Source organism: Notechis scutatus, chromosome 1, assembly GCF_049901735.1.
Source record: "Notechis scutatus isolate UNSWTSFEM ecotype Mainland chromosome 1, rNotScu1.2, whole genome shotgun sequence".
NCBI classification, from domain to species: domain Eukaryota; kingdom Metazoa; phylum Chordata; class Lepidosauria; order Squamata; family Elapidae; genus Notechis; species Notechis scutatus.
This window is the reverse complement of record NC_142009.1, coordinates 207,403,016-207,426,234: the sequence shown is the minus strand read 5'-3', so window position 1 is coordinate 207,426,234 and position 23,219 is coordinate 207,403,016. Positions and strand designations below refer to the sequence as shown.

Genomic DNA, 23,219 nt, shown 5'->3' with positions numbered 1-23,219 from the left:
ATGGAAGCTAGGTTTCTTCTGGGTGGCTGGTTGGGGTGTGTTTGAGCTGGAGGTATCGGGAGGGTCTGTTTATGCCCAGGTGTTTGCTTGGCTAGTAGTGTGGAGAATTTTTTGTTTGTGAGTGCAGGCTTCCAGATAATTGACAGTCTGGTGGAGTCATCTCTTCTATTCATGCTTTCAGGTCTTTTGTCAATCTCTATGGCTTCTCTGATAAGATGAAACCTAGCTTCCCGAACAAAGCTAAATACCACACACACAAACACACACACACACACACACATATATATTTTCGTAGATTTTCACGGGTACAGGTATGTAGGTTTTGGCATGTTCAGGTCTTTTCCCGTGTAAGATTGAGAGTACTTTGGTGACGTTTTGATGAGGTCCCAGTCACCATTTTCAGACTGGTGCTTTTGGCTTCATGCTTGTGTGAGCAAAGTGTGATCGGAGCTGCCGTCTCTCTATAAATGCTGGTGGGGAGGTGTGGTGTGCTGGCTCTGTTGTAAGCGGGCTGTTTGGCTGTGTTGTTATTTCTTGATTGGTTGATGGAGTTGATGTTTGCAGATTGGTTGGCTTTTTCATAAGAACCTGTGTGGCTGAGGTGCTGGCTGTATGCCTCCCCAAGATACACAAAGAAGGAACACCACTCAGACACATATTCTACTCCATAGGCTCACCTCTACAGAATCTTGCCAAATATCTCGCCAAACAACTCCGGCCCTACACAGAATCCATCACCTCACACAAAACTCTTTCCACTTCATAGAAACAATAAAGAAACAAAACCTACAACCCAGCGACCTACTTGTGAGCTTCGATGTCATATCCCTCTTCACCCAAGTACCTATTAAAGAAGCCTTGACAGTTATCCAAAATAAATACAACCCCTTAAGCACATCCTAGATCTGACCAACCACTGCCTAACCAACACACACTTCATCCACAATGGACAAAGATACAAACAGATAAAAGGAGCACCTATGAGATCACCCCTCTCACCCATCATCGCTAACCTATACATGGAACACTTTGAAACCAACACTCTAGACAAATCCGAACACAAACCCAAACTCTGGCTTAGATATGTAGATGACACTTTTGTAATTTGGCCACATGGGAAAGAAAAACTGGACAACTTCCTCACACACCTCAACAGCCTACACCCCAAAATACAATTCACCATGGAACCAGAAGTCAACAACCAACTTCCCTTCCTGGACATCCTAATTTACAAAAAAACCAAAAAACCCACACCATCCACTGGAAGAAAACACACACCAACTGCTACTTAAATACACAATCCCATCACCACCCTGCACAGATCAACTCTGTAGCCAAGACCCTTATCTGCAGAACCAAACGCCTAGCAAACAAATACTACCTGAGAACAGAATTACACACCCTCACTAACATATTAATTTCCAAAGGATTCCAAAGAAACACAATTACCAACCTAATCCTAAGGAAGACACCCCCAAAAAAACAAGACACAGAACAGGACAATGGTATCGCCCTCCTCCCCTACATCAAAGGCACCACAGACAAAATCAGCAAAATTCTCCACAAACACAATAACAGGATAGCCTTCGGTACTGACCAAAAAATAGCCAACATCCTAAGAAACCCCAAGGACAAGATCCAGCTAGAAAACCAAGGAGTTTATGAAATACGATGCAACAATTGCCCAGCCACATACATTGGACAAACCAACAGGAGAATAAATGCAGGCATCGGAGAACACAAGAACGCAGTAGGAAAAGAAGAAAATACCTCCTCCCTTTTCCAGCACCTTAAAGCCACAGGACATGGAATTAATTTTGAGAGAACCAAATTAATCTCCAATACTGAACACTTCAACAAGAGAATAATCAGGGAAGCCATTGAAATAGAGAAACACCCCCATAAAATGAATAAACGGGACGATACCTCCCACCTACCAGACATCTGGAAACTAGCCCTTATCAACAAATGAGTCCCAGCCACGAAAACCAACACTGGACCCAAAATAACAAATGACGCTACCACCAATCTCCCTCACCAGACTCAAACCCAAACCCATTCCACAGACGAAAGGCAACCACCGTCTATAAACCAGACCACGGCTGCATCACCAGGTACCGCACCCCCCGATCCCCAAACCAAACAAACTGACACATGCCATGAACACATAGCCAGACCTCAAACTCGGAACCAAACCAAAACCTGGAACGTTACATCACAGCCACCCGCTCAGGATATCACATCACGGAAGTCAGGAGGTTACACCACAAAACCTCAGGATGTTACAATATAGCCAACGACCCAAGAGATTACAGCACAAGACCCGGGATGTCGCAACAATAGAACTCAGAAGGTCATCACACAGCCCATTACCCAGGTTGTTACAACACAGGAGGCTGACAGACATACATCCAGCACCTCAGCCACACAGGTTCTTATGAAAAAGCCAACCAATCTGCAAACATCAACTCCATCAACCAATCAAGAAATAATAACACAGCCAACCAGCCCACTTACAACAAAGCCAGCACACCACACCTCCCCACCAGTATTTATAGAGAGATGGCAGCTCCGATCACGCTTTGCTCGCACAAGCCCGAAGCTGAAAGCACCAGCCTGAAGATGGCAAGTGGGACCTCATCAAAACGTCACCAAGATACTCTCAATCTTACATGGGAAAAGACATGACATACATATATGTCATGCACTGTACATTTTGTTGCAATTTTATATGCTATAAGCTTTTTTAAATGCCATGTCAAATATATATATTACAAATACATATACTGAATAAATCAATTATAATTTTTTTTGAAGATTTATTAAAATTTCAACATTAAAATGTCACTTCGATCTCTTCCTCTTCCTTTCTTCCTCTTTCTCAATGTCTCTATATAGAGAGCCAATTTGGTGTAGTGGTCACCTTCTCTCAGATCTAGGAAGGAGGCAATGGAAAACCTTATTTTTTTTTTTTAAAAAAAAAAAAAACCTTCCCAGGAAAAAGTGCAAGGATTTGTCCAGGCAGTCTTTGACAATCAGACATGATTGAACAGAAGAAAATAAGACAATGAATGAATGAATGATATACTATAAGCATACTAACAAAATAAAAGTGAATTGGAAGGATATAGAAATATTTTTCCTACAAAAAAAAAAGGAGATATTTTCAGATGATACAAAACTGGGGGGATATTAAGTACATTAGAATAGCTTTGTTTTTTAATCTTTATATCCTTGAGGAACCCTTTAAATAATTGTCTCTGTTGAGAATGTCTGCCTTACAGGTTAGCACTGAATATCAAACTGGAACAATGAGAAAAAACCATGAAATATACATTTTAAGAGGGGGAAAATGTAAAGCCCTTCACTTGGGTAAGAAAAAACACAGACATGAGTATAGGCTGAAAGGAACTACACAGGACAACAATACATGTAAAAAAAATCTGGTTGTCTTGGTGAAGCACAAGTTGAATTATGAGACAACAATGAGTGTAACTGCAAATAAAAGCAAATGCAGTTTTGTACTGAATCAACAGAAAAATATTGTTAAAACCAAGACACTTAATGCTCCTCTCTGTTGCTGTTGCTCATGCAGTGCCTGGATTGCATCCACTTCTTGATATCATAATTTAGGAAGGATATTGATAAACTGGAGCTAGTATAGTGGAGAGCAACCAAGAAGAAAAAGCAGGAAAAGCCTATAAACTTATAAACAGTTTCAGAGGTATGTAGCCTACAGGGGGGGAAAAAAGACTGCAGAGAGATATGATGATTGCCTTCAAAAATAGGAACTGCCAAAACAGAATTGTTCAGAGTTGTTCCAGAATGCATAACAAGAAACAAGTGATTTCGTCTTTGTTGGTAAATCATGAAGCTTTTTTAACAGTTAGAATTATTCAACAAGGGAAGAATCTGCCTCAGTAGACAAAAGGACCTACTTCACTGAAAATATTTAAAGAAAGGGTACATGGCTATCTGGTGGATAGCATTAGAGTAGTGGGTTGGACTAGATACTTTCCAAGATCCAACAATTTATAATTATATGATAACTAGAAGGAACTAAAAAATCTTAATTAACAAGCTTGATTCTCTTATGTCTTGAATAAAACAGCAGGAGGAAGTTTAAGATTATATCTTAATTATCTAGTCTTAATAAGCTTGGGAATCCTTATATTTTTAACAAAAAATAAAAATCCTCTCATCAACAATGAAAATGCTAAATTGAAAGGAATTCAGGAAATAGTGGGAAAATACAATAAAAAATGTGAATAGACACCATCAGAGTTCTTCATTTACTTATTCACCCACTCACTCACTCACTTTATTTATTTATTTATCACATGTCATACAATGTTAGGGAAATTTACAAATGCTAGACACAATGCAGTCCTAAATTGCTAGTTCATTTTGTTCAGCCCTTGAATGCCTATCCTAGGTGCACTACGGGGATGGGTGTGGGTGGGCGAACTAGCTTACATCAGCTGACTAGTGGCACTCAGGTTGCTGGCTCTTCTGGGCTCCTCTGCCAGTTGCATTTCTCCTTGTGCTGCATTGCCTCATATCTAGCCAGGTCCAATGCTGCCTCCCTGCAATTAAGTTTTCCCCACTGAAGTGGTACCCATTTATCTACTTGCAATATTCCATGCTTTCAAACTGCTGGGTAGAAGGGGGCTTATCTTGTCTCACAGAGCTGGGCTTGAACCGCTGTAGTGCAGACCAGTTCTGGCCAGCAGTTCTATTGTTATTAAGCCATTGTGCCACAGCGTTCCCTCATAAGGACACAGTGAGCAGGGCCATCTCATTGGCACTGATTAGGAAGTACTCTCAGGTTTCTCAGAGCAAGGCTCAGCAAGATCTCAGTTTAATTTAGCTCTTAGGTAAGACTTGATAGATGTGTCATGGTCACAGTTCAGCTAGATAATAATTTTTATTGCAACAAAAATGAAGCCAAATAAAATATTCAGCTTTCCATTCAATTTTCCCTCTTTTAAAATAATAATAATAATAATAATAATGCCTTAAAATCAGTTTTGACTCCTGAAAACTACATGGTCTAGTCCCCGCAGTTTTCTTGGCAAGGTTTTTCAGAAATATTTTGCCATTGCCTCTTCCAAGGGCTTACAGTGACTGGCCCAATGTCACCCAGCTAGCTTGGTACCTAAGGAAGGACTAGAATTCACATTCTCCCAGTTTGTAGCCTGATACCTTAACCAAACTGGCTTTCTCTTAAAATTACATTTTGTTAAATCTATAGATTTTTTTCCCCATCCTTCCAATGAGGCCAACCAATTACTGAGTGTTTCCATAACTACCACCTCTAGCCTGGAAATCTCTTGCCTGTGCATGTTATTCTGCAGAGCTGCCAAGATTAAAATGTGTTATACAGAGAGAATATGGTCAATAATTATTAGGTCTTTTCATTACCAAAAGTTTATATGGCAATTAATCTATGGCTTGATTCATAACAGTATCTCACAACATACCTGCTAAATGTCAAACTCCAGAAGGGAGTGCAGAGCGGAGAAAAGCATATGCTTCTACTAGACCAATAATTTGTTAGTCCATATGGACAGGTGAAACTACTTAGTAAAGTAGAGCCAATTAACAAGATTAAGTAAAACAGCACCCATATTAGAAACAAGCTCATTTTATTTAAAATTGATGGTAAACAGTAATGGCTTGGTTTACTTCAAACCAAAATTTTAGATCCGAACATATTCAACAGAGGCTTAAGATCAAACATAATCACCAGGAAATATGCTTGATTTGTTTTGTTGTTTCTTTTTACCTGCACAAGTCTCATTTGATTCATCTTCATTATTACCACAATCATTTGCTCCATCACAAAGCCATCTCTTAGGGATGCATCTGTTATTATGGCATTTAAATTGATTGTCAGGACAACTATGATTAACTGGAAGACATAATAATACCTTTTATATTCAGCAACAACCATTTCAATCCACTGTAAATATGTCTTATAATAAATTGTATACACTGAAAAGAGAGACAATAAAAGTTTAGCATTTTCATTTGTTATAATCTTAGAGCAAACTATGAAACTAGGGATAAAAAAAATATCCCCTTCGATAAGGAGACCAGAAAACAAAGGACACAATTTAATATGGAGAAGATACAAACTTTTAAGTCCACAAAAGGCTTAATTATGCTTAACCTTATGTTGAATGGTATTGATTCTCTATGAATGATTTATATTTTTGATCTCTTACTCTGGTCATGCTAATCTAATTTTTCACTAATGCTTTCATTCCTCATTTAAATGCTTTACTTTCTTCCAATCAAAACTTATCTCTCTGTCTCTGTCTCTTTGTCTCTGTCTCTGTCTGTCTGTCTGTCTCTCTCTCTCTCTCTGTATATATATATATATGTGTGTGTATGTGTGTGTGTGTGTGTACAGACAGACACACACACACAGAGTATACGTTCGGTAGAGAAATACTATAAGATAGTATGCTAGAAGATGCTAATAGAGCCCTCGCAAGAATCCCTACTAGAGATGAAGCTATAGATGGCTTAAAAAGGCTCAGCTTTAGCTATCAGGCCAAGGAGATACACCAGAGAAACAGACACCAAGAAGACAAATGCCATGTTCTCCAAAGAACCATCAAGACCTATTACATTGGTTCCAGAAGGAGCTGGGGGTTATAATTGCAGATCTACTGTGTAGTCCAGCTGAGCTCTTGGTCAACGTTTGGAATAGGAAGGTGACTGAGACTTTGGACAGGATTGCGCACATGTGACCTCTCCTCACTCGTAGACTTCTCCATGCCCCATGGTATACAGAGAAACTGAGAGGGATGAAATACATGAGGAGACGTCTAAAGTGCTGCTAGTGGAAGACAGAGGATGAACTCAATCAAATATGGGTAAGAGCTGCTACTAAGGCCTACCTCGTGGTGATTCGTGTGGTGAAGTGTAAATACTTCTCCACACTAATTGCATCTGCAGATAATCACCCAGCGACCCTTTTTAAGGTGAGCCACTTCCTCCTGGGGAAAAAGGAGATTGAGATCCACCTGAAGGGGCGCACTGAAGAATTTGTAGATTTTCTGGAAGACAAAATTGCTCATCTTCGTTCCCAGTTAAATGCCGGCATGGTTGCTGGTCCAGTGGAAGCCCCTGAGGCAGGTTCTTGCCAAGTTATCTGGGAATAGCTTGACCTTGTTGCCCCCAAGGAAGTGGACAGGATTCTAGGGAGTATGCGCCCAAGCACCTATGTTTTAGACCCATGTCCCTCCTGCTTGTGAAAGCTTCCCAGGAGGTGACAGGTGGGTGGACTCGGGCAGTGAGTAATGCTTCCCTACAGAAGGGGGCAGTGCCCCAGCACTTTAAGGAGGCTGTAGTCTGCCCTCTTCTTAAGAAGCCATCACTGGATTCCACCCAGTTGGATAATTTCTGACCTGTCTCCAATCTTCCCTTTTTGCGGAAGATTGTTGAGAAGGTGATCATGCGGCAGCTCCAGAGATTTCTGGATGAAACAAATTATCTCGACCCCTACCAATCAGGATTCAGGCCTCAATTTGGGACAGAAATGACATTGGTTGCACTTTTGGATGATCTCTAGCAGGAGCAAGATGGGAGTAGTGCATCCATCCTTGCCCTACTTGACCTCTCGGTGGCTTTCGATACAATTGACCATGATATTCTCCTGGGGCAGCTTTGGGGAATGAGTGTGGGAGGCCTTGTGCTGTCCTGTTTCACTTCCTTTCTCTGTGGCCACTCTCAGTCAATGTTGATAGGAGGGAAGAGATCCAGCTCTTGCCCACTGCTTTACAGAGTTCTGCACGGCTTGGTACTCCTTCCGCTCCTGTTCCACATTTATATGAAGCCTCTGGGTGAGATCATCCAATACTGAGGTATCACCAATATCCTGATGATACTCAGCTGCATGTCTTGGTCCATGGTGAGTTAAGTGATGCCACGTCCTCACTTTCGCAGTGCCTGGAGGTTGTTAGGGGCTGGATGGGGAGCAACTTGTTGAAACTAAACTCTTGCAAGACTGAGTAGCTCTGGATTTGGGGTTCATTGGCTCAGAGGAATTGCTACCTTTGGTCTTGGATGGGGTGGCACTACTCCAAACAAACCTTTTGGATAATCTAGAGGTTTTCCTGGACTCAGAGCAGGTGGCAGTCATGGCCAGGAGGCCTTTGCACAACTGTGGGTTGTGCACCAGTTATGCCCTTCCCTGGACCAACGGTCCCTACTCATTCACTCCTGCCCTAGTCACTTCCCATCTTGACTATTGCAACGCACTCTACATGGGGCTACCCTTGAGGAGCATCCGAAAGCTCCAGTTGGTGCAAAATGCAGCAGCCCACATGGTTTTCTGCATATCCGGTGTGCACATGTACCACCTCTCCTGCGGGAGCTGCATTGGTTGCCAATTGCTTCTGGGTGCAATTCAAGATATTGGTTTTCACTTTTAAAGTCCTTCATGGCTTGTGACCAGTCATATCTACCTGACTCATCAGAACAGGGAGACAGGGAATGTTGTGGGTCCCATTCCTGAGGGAGATACACCTGGTAGGACCCAGAAGAAGGGCCTTCTCTGTGGTGGCTCCCTCTTTCTGGAACATCATTCGCCCAGAGATTAGAATGGCTCCCACTATAATACTCTTCCGGAAGGCGTGAAGACCTGGTTCTGCCAGCGAGCCTAAGGAACCCAAAGAGGAATGGAGCACATTAAATAGCTCATGTGATCTGCTGTCACTGGGGCAGGGGGTGGGAATTGGGGAGTGATTTTGTTATATTGTACTATATTAATTTATTTAATTCTTTTTGTTATTTTTTATTGTTTTAAATGTGGTTTTATATTCTGTAAGATGCCTTGAGTCGCCATGGGCAAATAGGCGGCAGTATAAATTCAATAAATAAATAAGACGTACTTCCAACTGCAGTGCAATAACATAGTAACAGCAGAGCCACCAGTAGCAGAAACTGAATATTCTTGAAGAACATATGGAAGAAAGAGAAGGTATATAACATCAATGCAAAGTGGCTGCAAGACCTGAGAGCAGACCATAGACATCTCTCAGAGTAGGAATCAGTCACCATCATAGTAGCAGACATCCAATGGCAGCTCAAGAACTAGAAGAGCTGGACAGCACTTAGCCAAGAGTGGATGTATATCTACTGGCTAAAGAAACTTATGCATGGATGCCTAACAGTAAAGATCAATCAGCTGCTAGTAGCATCCTCCCACCCAGACTGATTAACACAAGGAAGGACAAAGTTGAACACAAAAGACTTCCACAAGGGATCAACTCCATCCAACTATCAGCCAATAATTTTCCTCCCTGTAACATGGAAAGTTCTATCACACATCATGGTCACCAAGTTACAGGACCATATGGAAAGTACATGAGCAAAGCTCAGAAAGGCATTAGGACAACACCAGAAGATCAAAACACCAATTGTTCACAGATAGAGCAGTCACCTAAAACTCAAAATCTAGACAGTCTGGGTTGACTACCACTCAATCCTGCATAAATGGATCTAGGAATGCTTAGTATTCTATAGAGTTAACAAGACCACTAAGTAGCTTTCTCAAGAACTGAATGGAATTCTGGAAGACAACACTGGAAGTCAATCCAAGACAGCTCACACAAGTGGCCATCAACTGGACCATGTATCAAGGTGATGTACTGTTTCCACTGCGGTTCTGCAAAGGCTTAAACCTCCTTTATCAGATAATCACAATAACTCTCATATGGATACAAGTTCTAGAGTGGAATTACCACCAATGTATGCTAAGACACCATCTTCTACATGGATGACATCCAGTTGTATGTTAAGAGTGAATGAGATATTGACTTGCTGATCTACCTGACATGGCTCTCTGGTGAGAACATTGGGATTTTATTTGGACTGTAGAAGTATGGCCAGATGGTATTTTAAAATATTTAATTTCAATTAAATTTAAACGCATTTTGAAAAACTTTTTCCATAAAAGTAAACAATAAAATCACATAATACCCCCAAACCACTGTGACAAAGTATCAGGCATCACAATCAACATTTAAATGCAAGTTTGAAAGGGTTGAGAAAGGAGATGAATACTTGAGTGTTAAAGTGTTTGCAGATTTTTTTTTGCCCCATGGGGTAGGAAAAGCAAGGTTCTGAAAATGTATGTTTGATCTTCTGGGAAAGAAGATCTTATATATAACACTATGGAACTACACTATCTCTTCTCATTATAACTTTTTAAAAAGTTGGAAAAAGTTTAAAACTTCATGGAAACAAAGATACTGCACACGGTTGCTGTCATGTGTTACATAAGTAATTGCCATTTCTGAAACATCTGAAAAACACAATACTATTGTTTGTATTGTGATTTCATTTGGCTTATTTTAACATGTTATAAAACTGTAAAAAAAATATCCTTTTCCAAACCTATGTCTATTTTTCAGACTCCTTAAAATATTACCAAGAAGCATTGAAATATCTAGCAATTTTCTGCAAGTAATTCTATCCTCAATATATTTAAATTGATTATCTTCATTTACAAGCAGAGTTTGCATCTGGCCCAGCAACAAAACAAGGTCAGAGGGCATTTGATCAAAGCAAACGCATTAGATTTTTAAATCACTGGCATTATTAATGCTCTGAAGCAATACTCTTCCAGTAGAATATAAAGCTAATGCACGTCTATATAGCCCAATAATTACATGATTTATTTTCATGTTTATTTTATTTTAATTTCCTTTAGAGGTTTACATTTTTGAGTACATTATATCTAAACTCTCATAACAACAACTGAAACAAATAGAAACTATAGATCATATTATTCACAGATACATACAACAAATGTCTGAATGTTCATCAGAGCCATCCAGGCAATCATCATCACCATCACATTGCCAGCTATCTTGGATGCAGTGTTTGTTCCTGCATTGAAATTCACCCACTTTGCATAACTTAGGTAATACTTCTTCAGAATTAACTAAAGGGACAAAGATACAAATAAGACACATGAGTGTTAATGGAAGCCTAATTTTTTTTCCAATGAAGATTGTTAAATATTTCAATTCTTAGAAAATATTCCATATTCAAAATAGTTTTATTTGGTGCTCTCTGTAAACAAATATAGCTGACTTATTTAACTGTTTTCAGTGCTATCTTTTTTGTTTTGTTTTTACTTATTTGTTTATGTCCATGTAGGCCTCGACTTTCAACAGTTTGCTTAGTGACCGTTCAAAATTATAATGGCACTTTAAAAAGTGACATGATCATTTTTCACACCTATGACTTTTGCAGCATCCTGATGGTCACGTGATTTACATTTGGATGCTTGACAACTGATTCACAATGATGACTGTAGTGTCCCACGTCATGTGATCACCTTTTGCAATCTTCTGACAAGCAAAGTCAATGGAGAAGCCAGATTCACTTAACAACCATGTTACTAATTTAACAACTGCAGTGATTCATTTGACAAATATGGCAAAAAAAGTCATAAAATGGGGCAAAAGTCAACATTTTTTTCAGTTAGCAACATAAATCTTGGGCTCAGTTGTGGACATAAGTTGAGGACTACCTGTATTAGGTAACATTTTCCTATCAGGTTAAACTTTTGTCAAACTATTGCTATTTTCTTGAAGGGTTACACAGAATTACTTCAGAATATGACACAGATAAACCTCCAGGTGGCCTTAACTATTCTCTGAAAGAATGCAAATGACCAGCTGTCTGCAAGGAGTATAAATCCTTCGATTCCCTACCATCCAGTCACAGTTGAAGAAGCTTCTTGGATGAGAAGCAAAATGTCTTCAAAGAAAAACCAGAAAATCCAGTTACCTCTTGAAAAAGCACTTTTGGGACAACCATGACCTGAGAATCTCCATAAACATACCAGCATTGTCAGACCTGTTAATGCATGTTCTTCCCTTTGGCACTGAGACCAGGATATTAATGATATTTTATGTCCACACTTGTGGGAGCGCTAGTATAAGCGATTGGTGATGGTGAACATTGTATTAGACCTCAGTTTGCTTTGTTTTTGTTTTATTTTAATGAAGCATTCACTTTTGGTGTTGGTGATGGTGGTCACCAGTAGGTTTTTTTCAAAGTATAGAAGCATAAACAATCCAGCAGTAAAAAAAAACCCCACTAATTTTGACTTCGTTTTAAATCACTGTTTAACCACTTCTGTCTTCAATTTTACAAATTCTTTCTTTTTCTTAGGGTGTTCTCTCTAATCATAAAGTAAAAAAAAAAAAACCTCTCACCTAACCGACACACTTTCTCTTTCCGTTCCCTTCCGTTTTGGAGCTGTCCCAGCTTCAGCAGCTTTAATGGCTGCCTCTTTGCTGCCGGCAAAAAGAGCTTCTCCTGGATCTACCAGGGACTTTGCGGTGTCCCTGGGATCGGCAGGATGTGCTCTTTACTTTCACCGTCTCTTTGGGACGGTTTAGGTCCAGGAGGACCGTCCAGCAACAAAGATATCGGCGGCAATCTTGGATCTTCAAGATCTTACGTTATATGACCGCGACGCCAGCCTTGCCCTCCACCAGTAGGTTTTTTTTAAAGGCATATGGCATCCATATAAATTGGACCAATCAATCTGCTATTCAAGAACGTGAGAAATATTAATATTATAATTACTTGTACATTGAAGAACAAGTTATACAGTATGTTCCTCAAATTAAAAATAAATATTTTGACTAAATCATGTATCTGGTATTTCATCTTCAGTTTAGTTTGGTTTTAAAGTAACTTATGCAGCAACATATCTTTAAATTTGTTTCACATTAGCAAACTTATTTGCATTACTAAGATATTAAAGGGAATGTTTTTTCTTTATTCATGTTACCATTTGTGCCATTTTACATACATTACAAAATGTGGTGGTCTCTAAGATACGTACTGATTCATCCAATAATTAACACATATGATAAAAGTAAAGATGCTCTCAAGTTGAGCTCTTCTGGTAAGGACGCAGACACATCATTGTAGTTTTGTGGGCAATAATATAAACATGGTTTATCATTATTTTTGTTATTTTCTACAGGCATTTTTGGAAGTATTTATGCAGTATGTTATGATATCCCAGGTTTCTTGAAAAGAATATGATGCATATGAAGGCCAAAACCAGATAAAGAATTGGCAGCTGTGACTTCACATTGTTATGTATAAAATAATGACTTGTTAATATTGCATGGGACAAATAGGTCAATTTGTGTTTAACTGTATAGATCATAAAAATATAAAATCAAAAAGGCTAAAATTATAGGTATGTTTATTATTTATTTTACATGTGCACAAATTTCATGGAAATTTTAAGATATTGGGAAGATTGTATCCCAAATAAACTCCCTTTTTATGACTCTGTAATCCACGGGTGTCAAACTCGCGGTGTCATGTTGCCATCATGTGACGTATCATGACATTTTTTTCCCTTCGCAGAGCTGGGATGGGCGTGGCCTGTGCTTGCTGCATCCAGCCTATGGGCCGCCAGTTTGAAATCCCTGCTCTAATCCCTTAATTTGGGTAGAGTCAATGAGACTGGATGGACCTGAGCATTTACCAGGCAGATGCTCGTTAGATTGTATCCAAAGTGAAGGGGGGTGGGAAACACTTCAACTATCTTTTTAAAAATATGTAGGAAGAAAATCCTTAAGAAACTTGTTCATATGTAAACAGCTATTTTTGGATCTCACTGAGTCCAGCTAATGATGACTGAAAAACTTACATCACAAAGAGGAGTTAACAAGCATCAATGAAATAGTGAGTACGTCAACAGTTCGACATTATTATCTTTTTTTCACAACATATTTACAAGCCAAGAGAGAAACAGTCTCAATAAGGCCATGCTGTTGTGTAAAAAATAAGGAAAGGGGAAAGGGATCTCTTCAAGTCATTTTTCACTTCAGGCAGCTGCCTGGATAGATTCCTATAGTTTGCCTTTCTATTGCTTCCTTCCTAGGGCTGGAGATTAACTTGCCCAAAATGACTTTGACTTTGAGGTAGGAGTAAAAACTCACTTTATTCTACTTTCTAGCCTGATCCTTTCACAATAATCCTGTTTAAATAAATCTAGCTCTGAAGGACACACTGACAACTTTAGCTTTTGAAAGGAAAAGGAAAAGGAAGCAATACTGCTTTTCTCTTTTTTTAGGTCAGATTATCTAACTTAAATTACAATTGAGGCAATTTAATCTTCATTTTATATTACACTATGTATCTAGTAAGGTGGGGTTCACCCATCACAAGTTTTGTTGGTTCTGTTGTGTCTTACTGCGTTTGCCCTAAAGCATGACGTCCACAACTTGGGGAGTCTCCTAGATTAATTGCTATTACTTAATGGGAAGAAAAAGGCAGTGTCCAGGATGTCTTTATACAACTCTGGCTGGTGCCCCAGTTGCTTCTCTACCTCAATCCTTTTTACCTTCTCATTACAAGTGGAAGAATGCTGGAGGTGAGCAGAAGGATTGTGGTAATGTTATAAGCAGAGCAAGAAAGCTTTTTCAGCCTTCCACTATTTTTTTTTTAAAGATTCTTTGTAAAAAAAAAGTTTTATACACATGTGAATTTCTCATCTATAAGTAATTAAGTAATTGGCATTCGGAATTTCTATTACATTTCTCAGAAGGATTTCCTTTACATCATATGAAATCCCAAGAGAATGAAAGCCGCTTAATGCAAAATGCTGGGCTTTTTATCTGCTTGATGCTTGTGAATCCTGCCCTTTTTATATTGTATAGTTATTCTCTATCTTTCCTACAGAAGAAATATAAAATTTTCTCATAAAGATCATACACTTGCAGGTTGTACTGTTTTCCTCCAAATAATGATTATCGGCACAAGTACACATTCTGCCTCCAGGTATCGCTAAACACAGGGTACCACAGCCTCCATTATTAATACGGCATGCGTTGTCACCTGGAATTAAAACAAAAAAAAATCAACCTTAAATAAAAATATCTCAAGCAACATGATGAAAAGGTGGGTACAAAAACATGAGAAAATTCTCTACAGACATACGGTTTGGATCAGTGTACTTTCCTACAGTCTTATCTTTTACACTTGTAATTCACAAGGAAACACTTTATGAATCAAACTTATTTATTTTATTTGAACCGCAACCTTCTTCTTTGTCCATGATCAGAAAGACATATCACATTTTGTACAAATATATTTCTTTTTTAAAACAGACAAACAAATCTAACTAAACTTTGTTATAAGGACCAACGGGACAGGTTGAAAGAGTTGGTTTATACTTCATAGAGATTTCAGTGGAATCATTTGATGAAAAGAATTTGATGAAAAGAACGACTAGAGGAGACATGATAGCAGTGTTCCAATATCTCAGAGGCTGCCACAAAGAAGAGGAAGTCAAGCTATTCTCCAAAGCACCTAAGGACAGGACAAGAAGCAATGGTTGGAAACTAATCAAGGAGAGAAGCAACTTAGAACTAAGGAGAAATTTCTTGACAGTTAGAACAATTAATCAGTGGAACAACTGGCCTCCAGAACTTGTGAAAGCTCCAATACTGGAAGTTTTTAAAAAGATGTTGGATAACCATTTGTCTGAAGTGGTGTAGGGTTTCCTGCCTAGGCAGGGAGTTGGACTAGAAGACCTCCAAAGTCCCTTCCAACTATTCTATTCTATTCTATTCTATTCTATTCTATTCTATTCTATTCACAGGTTGATTAAGCAAGAAGATCAAATTTTCAGGCTTCAATACACCCTCCTTCTGCCTGCAGCTGCTGAGGCATTTCCAAAGATGAATTGATGCAAGCATACCATCATATAGCATGCATAAATAAATAAATAAGCAAATATATCAAGGAAAATGGAATGCATTGCTGATTCATTTACATTCTTGGTTCACTTTTTATCATTTTAAGTATGATAGAATATTTGAAAAATGGAGGACAATTGACTTCTTAAATATGTAGTGCAACATGGAAAATGCAATGTATTATTGCCTGCCTTCATTGAGAGTTTATAGTGCAGAGACATACACAGAAATGCCATCAACATCTATGGTTTTTTAAAAATTATGTACTGTATGTTGCTAGTATTTTCACTACATTCTACCTGAATCTATTTTATAGATTTGAAATTGACGTTTCTGTTCTGTTCTTAGAACATCTAAGGAATTTGAAGAACAATCTTTCATACATGTAAGTCACAATATTCAGGCCAAATCCAATAATGTTTTTCTTTTTTGTCCCCTGAGAAAGAATATTTCAAGAGCATCAGTGAAAGTTCAGAAGCAGGTCTAGTATTAGTTTGACAGAATAGATAAGCCTGACTGAAAGCCTTTCTCATTGTTTTGGAACTTGCCCAATTAATTCCATAAACCAAATGTTGGGAGAGACCTTAGATATTTACAAGCTCCTTAATACTATTTAGCTTAACTATTTAGCTACTCAGCACTGTGTCAATAAGACTTAATTTAGATTGTTCCATTCACCATTGACTATTAGTGTGAAGCACAGCTGCTAGGTATATCCATATTGATTCAACTTTATTACTTAGCCTTAGAATCAATATGACTATCAGAAGCTTCATAATAGTTTTTAAGCAACACTGATTGCGTTTTCATATTCATGTATATATTGCTACTATTGTATCTCAAACATGATCAGTGTGAGACACAAGTGCATGTACGTATACTTGCTTACATTCATCCCTTGATAATTTTGCTTTACTTTTGTATCTATCTTTCTGCCATCCCAATAATGTTTCCCATGTTCTATCTAAAATTAAATTCTATGTTCATTGAACGAGGGACCTGTATCACATTCATTACTAAAAAAACCCACTAGTATTGTGGGGATTGGGTTGGTTTGTTTTAACTCTTAGACAAGATGCCCTTCCTTCCAACACACATTCACATAAAAAAATAATACTAAAATAAAATAAGCTTCTTGGGGATTGCAGGAAAAGAAGGAAATAAATGAGGTCAATCATCCTGCCAATTGGAGAACCAAAGGCATTGTGTACAAAATCTTCATGACTGCAACCAACTAAATTCCAGTCTATTTTTAAAATTCTTTAGATAGTACAGAAAAAAACAACTCAGTATTTTAAGCCTTTGACTCATTCTCAATATATATATACCTTTATATCAATATTTTATATACTGATGAATATTGTATTAACAAACCAAAGAAATAAGAGAAAATACAAAAATAAAAAGCCAATGTTTTTGAACGGTTGGCTGTAACTAAAGTGACATCTGTAATTATCATTATATGGATATACAGCCCAATAAATATAAAATAAAATAACAATCAGATCTAAAAAGCAACAGGTACTGTAAATTTGAAGACTAAGTGCAGTAAAGCACTATTTTTTTCGGTATGTGAAAGTTATCCAAACTAACAACACTCAATATTCTGACTGTAAGAGATTAAAGAAAGTTTTATATTTTTCTGAAAAGGGAATTCCGCTGAATAAGTCTCACTACTAATGATCTAGCAGATTATATTCAATCTATAATTCCCATTCCAGACTGACTCAATTCTAATAAAGGAGAATATTTATAGTCCAGAGTTGTACTGTGAAATCCTTGGTGCTCTCTGAGCTTGGTTATTTTCTTGCAAATATTTCCAAACTAAATAACATCATTACTGTACCAAGTTTGGATAATGAAACATCTAACACCCCTCCCCCCCCAAAAAAAACCAACAGCCAAGCTCAGAGAGCACCAGGGACCACAGATCCAATTGTATACCTCATCAGGCTAATTTTAGGATTTTCTTAAGTTTTTCTTAAGTCTTGCCATCATTTGTTTTTGTAAATTTTCTTTTGTAAATTTTCTGTTAGCTACAGAAGATTTTTAGAAAATTCATACATTTTCATACTCTTTATTGAGAAAAATATTGAGATTTATTTATTGTTTGATTTATATCTTGACTTCCTGTTCTGGGAAATAAAACAACTAGTGTAATGATGTTCAGTGAATAGTTGATATCGTAAACAACAACAATAACAATAACAACCATAATTAATGGCCAAATTCTGTAAAATTAGTTTTATGAAATTTCTATTAAAAACAATGTCACGGTTCCAAACCAAGCCAGCAAAAGAAGAGGCCACACTGTGAGCAGAATGGGTCTCTTTACTGGAGTCTCAGCTTGGCACATGGTGAACAATACAAGGTAAAAGGATCTCTAAAACCAGCATTACTGGCTTCTGCTAGCCAGCTAGCTATACAGACCCAGCATGCCCCGCCCTCCTGTTCCTGGTTGCTAGTAGCTGGCTCCTGCAAGTACTTTTTTGGCCCGTGTCCAGAAAGCACTCTTCAAGCCCGGTTGCTCTCTGGCTGACTCCAGCAAGTACTCTTCAGGCCTGGATGGCTTCTGAACCAACCACAGCTGGCTTGCTCTCCTGGCTCCTCTCTCAGCATGAGTCTCATCACCCAACACCCATCTGTGGCCTCATGCATCCCCCTTCCCCTTCATGTATGTGGCACCTCCGAAAAAGCACATTGTGGGTACTTTGAAAAGCACGCTGTCTCAGATGTTGACAAACATTGTAATACATGATGTTGAGGATTAACTCAAAAGTTCACACATGTAGAACAGCTAGAGGTAACTTCCAAAGCAGTAGCAGCAGCAGCAGATGTGGGAGATATACTTATTTTATGATTTTAAGGGATGATTTATATGCATCACTACATCAACAGATCTGCAAAATCTTTTTCAAAACGTTACCCATGTTTATTTCATTGATGACAAGTGGTAATTATCTTTCACTAAATATATTTTACACATCTGCACTGATTTAGTACTTAGAATTAATTTCACATCTAATAGATTAGTGTGTTCACAGCAGATTGATGAGAAAGTCTGAGGCAATGTTGAACGTTTACTCTTTCTATAACTACAATTATTTAAGTGCTACATGGTGTGAATGCAGGAAATGTTATTTTCAATACCTTGTTGCTTCTGGGGATCATAAATCTGCAACCCAAAGAGAGGGGATCTCTCACTTTTCAGAAGTGTCACATTTCTAGATATCAAATCCAGTTGGAAAATAGACCCATTCATATAATCTGTCCAGAAAATATAATTTCTATGATGTGATAGACCAAATGGATGATTCAATTCTTTTCCACTGTAGATCACCTGCAATTGATTGATATTGGTAGCATACAATATATCATTACATAATTTAACATTTAATCAGAAATTAAGAAAAATGTGAATATTTGATTTTATGTGTGTGCAACTATATTTAAAGTTTTCTTTACAGAAAAAAATCACTAAATCCAATCACGAAAGCACCAATTTAAATATCTTCAGATAATAAATCTATTTCCTAATTTTGTCATATTTTTAAAGCTTGGGGAGAAAGAAAAAATATTCCATTTCATCCTTAGCAGATTTACTGTATATCTAAGGCTTATACATTCCTCTCAAATATCTTATTAATTATTAAGAGTTCTCTATTCTTTCTAATTACATTTTTCTAACAAAAATCCAAACCAACATAGTATACATATAGACTTAGATTACTAAGCTTAATAGGTAGTGATTAATTTTGTTACACCTTAGAAAAACGTACTGGAAAACCATTTGTACAAATTCAATGGACTAGTTGACCATAAAGACACAAAACATTGCTTAATTTCATCCAATTGTTCAGAGATTAATTTAGGGATGGGAAAAGATGTGCTTTTTCTGTATGAAATTAAACAAAAAGAAACTGCAATATGTAAAACTCATGCATTCTCTTTTTAGACAATTTCTTTATGTTGACCTTCCATAAACTGGGATTTTAGGTCTATTAGATCAAAACTATCATTGTCTTCCATTACTTTGAGTAAGGATGTTCAATCATGGGCAGTCCTATTCACAGTTTAGAGAGAGAGAGAGAGAGTGTGTGTATGTGAATGAATCTGTGGGTTTAGGTGGGTGGGTGGAGAGAGAGAGAGTTCTATGTCTAGCACTAAATCCTCCAAAATAAAAATAGTAAGTGATGCCTTGGCTAGACCTTGAGGTACATGATTACCTAATTTTCTATTATTGGTAAGCCAAGAAACCAGCTCTGATGATTTGGTAATGATTTGGATCACTAATTCTAGAAGGAAGATAGATAACAGATGTCCAAGTTGGGTTTGGTACAATGTAGTAAAATCAGTTTTTTCACAAGTTATTGCAACTATCATTCTAACAGTTCTAGCTGTATCTAAATTCAGCGCACACAGACAAAAAAAATCTCAACATTGGCAATTATACAAAGCATATCTATGCAATGTTCATAATTAAAAGTAGAATAAATACAAAATAAACATCATGAAATATATTTCAGACTATTAACTGTGTAAAAATATCACCATCAATTTTATAGGAATTGTTAAATTCCAGGCTAAATAAAACTGTAACACTTGAGACTAGGTTTTTTTCCTGTATAATATGATTTGGCCATGCAGATAGAGACTTGGTCCAATATGAAATAAACATATTACTTTTACTCACCATGTGAAAACAACAAAAAGCATAAGACAAATTTGAAATACAGAAAGCCAAATGATCTCTCACATATCATTTTTTCTATCTAATCATATGGATAGTAAAAAATATATATAGAAAAATTCATACATTAATTGTCTTATAGTACATGTAAATTTGTGTGTGAGTACATATCAACTCTACTAAATAAATCAGACCAGGAATCAGCTTCTGAAACAAAAACTGAAACTACTTTTACTGAGAATGGCTATAATAGTAGAATCTTGCAAGGTTGATTGTGCTGTACCTTTTCCCTTTCTTATACCCAAGTGAATTAGGAAGGTGTTTATTTAAATTTCTTCCACACATTGTCTCCTTCTTATAGGCCTAAGGTTTTTTTTTTCATCATCAATTTAGTAATGGCTTTTACCTATCTTTTTCAGGACCATCTTCCTTACACTCTACTGAATGAGTGTGCATATTCATGTGAAACATTTTTTACGAAATTCCTAAAAATGCTGATATATGATGTCATGTACTACTATGGCCAAATATATTAAGATAATTAGTAAGCGCTCATATGAGACTTAGCATGAATTTGTATATCTTGATCTAATCTACAATATAACAAGGATTTCAAAAACCTTTTTACCCTCCCTCCCTCCCTCCCTCCCTTCCTTCCTTCCTTCTTCCCCCCCTCCCTCCCTCCCCCCACAAAATAACCCAATGGTGCTTAGACTGGGAACTTCCACAAGATAATCAATAGGCAGCCTTAAAGAGAAAGGGGAATAAACAAAGTGGCAAGATAATTCACTAAACAGAAAATCTGGGGGGAGTATTATATATTCTTTTACCTTACGGTCACTTCCATTCAGATATATTCTTTCAATATGATCATAATAGGCATCACACCAGTATAATATATTATTTTGATAATCCAGAGTTAATCCATTTGGCCACAACATCTTTAATGTCACAAATATTTGACGGTTGTTACCATCCATCCATGCTTTCTCAATTCTTCCCATACTATCATCTATTTCATCTTCTTCCCAATCTGTCCAATACATCCAGCTGTGAAATGACAAATAAAAAACATTAATTGAACCATTAAATTTTAGTTCTAGAATTTTAATCATAAACAACCTGAAATCCCTTCATATTTTTTATTTAAGGTTTCTGTTTTCCCTCTTCTGAGAATATAATAATAATAATAATAATAATAATAATAATAATAATAATAATAATAATAATAATAATAATAACAACAACAACAATAACAACAACAGTAGTAGTAGTAGTAGTAATAATAGTAATTGTTGGAATTCTCAGAGCGATATCTAAAAACTTCCTTAGTATCTGGAAATATTGAATTTATCAGTTCTGAATACCCTAATTTTACAAAAAAACTCACCCTGCTTGGAACTGTCTATATTCTTCAACTCTACTTTAATAATTTTTAGGTCCTTACTGTGACTTGAATTATTAAGTTTCTACCACTCTTAGATTGTGAATTTAACTGAAGATTACCCACACATAATATTATTATCCCAAATCCCAAAACATCTGACGCAGCACTTGAACAGCATCAACATTGACAAAATCATCATCAGTCAATTGCAAAAGACAGCTTTACTTGGAACATCCTATGATGACTCTTTTACACCATCAAACAATTGCATCTGCCTATGTCAGATCCTTGGGAAGCACTTGATAGGTAATAAAAACATCAAATCCAGTCTAAAAATCTGGGTAATTGTGAAACTTCACCTTTCACTAAGTTGATACTCACACACAAAAAAATCATCAATTCTAATAGCTTTCTAATTTACATTGCTTGAAATCCTGTCATCGTTTCTAAAACACTGGGAATATGACTGAGACCTATCAGAAAATTAAAATTAAATACCATATCCCACCAATACTGGCAGGGCATGCTACTGTATATAAACCCCACACTAATTAACAGATGACGTTACCCAGTCAGATAATGAAATGTCTGCAAGCAAACAATTAAACCCAGAGACCACCAAGGACTCCAAAAATTAGATAGATAGATTGGACATGAACTTATAAATTTTTGTAACATCATTTTGTAAGTATGTTGAATAATAATGCAACAGTAAAATATATTTAAGAGTTACCATGGCTCTACCTATTGGAAATACTGCCTGGCAGATAATCCTTTATTTATTACATATGATACTAAGCTGTACAAACTACATTTTCAGATACAGTCAAGGCTCATTTGAGAATGCCTTTAATGAAATCTTTATGTCAGCTGTCTAGAACTGAAGTAAATAACCTAATCAATATACTCTTTACTCTCTCCAAAAGTACAATGAATCAATAGACCTTGAAAACATTTATTTGACTTGTTAAAAGGATATTACTTAAAACATTGCCCTAAGTGTTTTGCAGTTTATATCTGTCACATCCAAAACCAGGCTCAAATTATGTGGCAATGATTTAGCATAACATATTAATTAAAAAATAGGCAAAATTCCAATAATATCCATTTGTAGTGTGGAATTTAGCAATTACAGTTCCTACTGTAAAGTAATACACATGGTCCTACAAAATGAGTATATTTGTAGCTATCTAGTCATATAAAACGTCTTCTAGTTTGCTAGACCTATTTTGATAAAATCTAATAGAAATACAATGATGGTGCAAAACAATGGAGCAATATGTTTCTATACGCCTAGATTTAGTGCCTAGATTTAGTAATAACTAAAAAACTAAGCTAGTTTTACATTTATAGTATATGAAACTTTTTTCTTTTTAAA

The 23,219-nt window shown here is 37.0% G+C and overlaps 1 protein-coding gene across 1 annotated transcript in view; it reads right to left on the bottom strand.

Moving 5' to 3' along the window:
* Positions 1–23,219, bottom strand: part of LRP1B (LDL receptor related protein 1B) — a 702,645-nt gene that overhangs the window by 257,827 nt on the left and 421,599 nt on the right. Inside the window, exons 13-17 of the mRNA XM_087955711.1 lie at positions 21,285–21,504; positions 18,915–19,104; positions 14,779–14,901; positions 10,823–10,963; positions 5,789–5,914 (exon numbers count right to left, since the gene is read on the bottom strand). Of these exons, the coding sequence (XP_087811837.1) occupies positions 5,789–5,914; positions 10,823–10,963; positions 14,779–14,901; positions 18,915–19,104; positions 21,285–21,504 (800 nt within the window). The remainder of the gene's footprint in view (positions 1–5,788; positions 5,915–10,822; positions 10,964–14,778; positions 14,902–18,914; positions 19,105–21,284; positions 21,505–23,219) is intronic.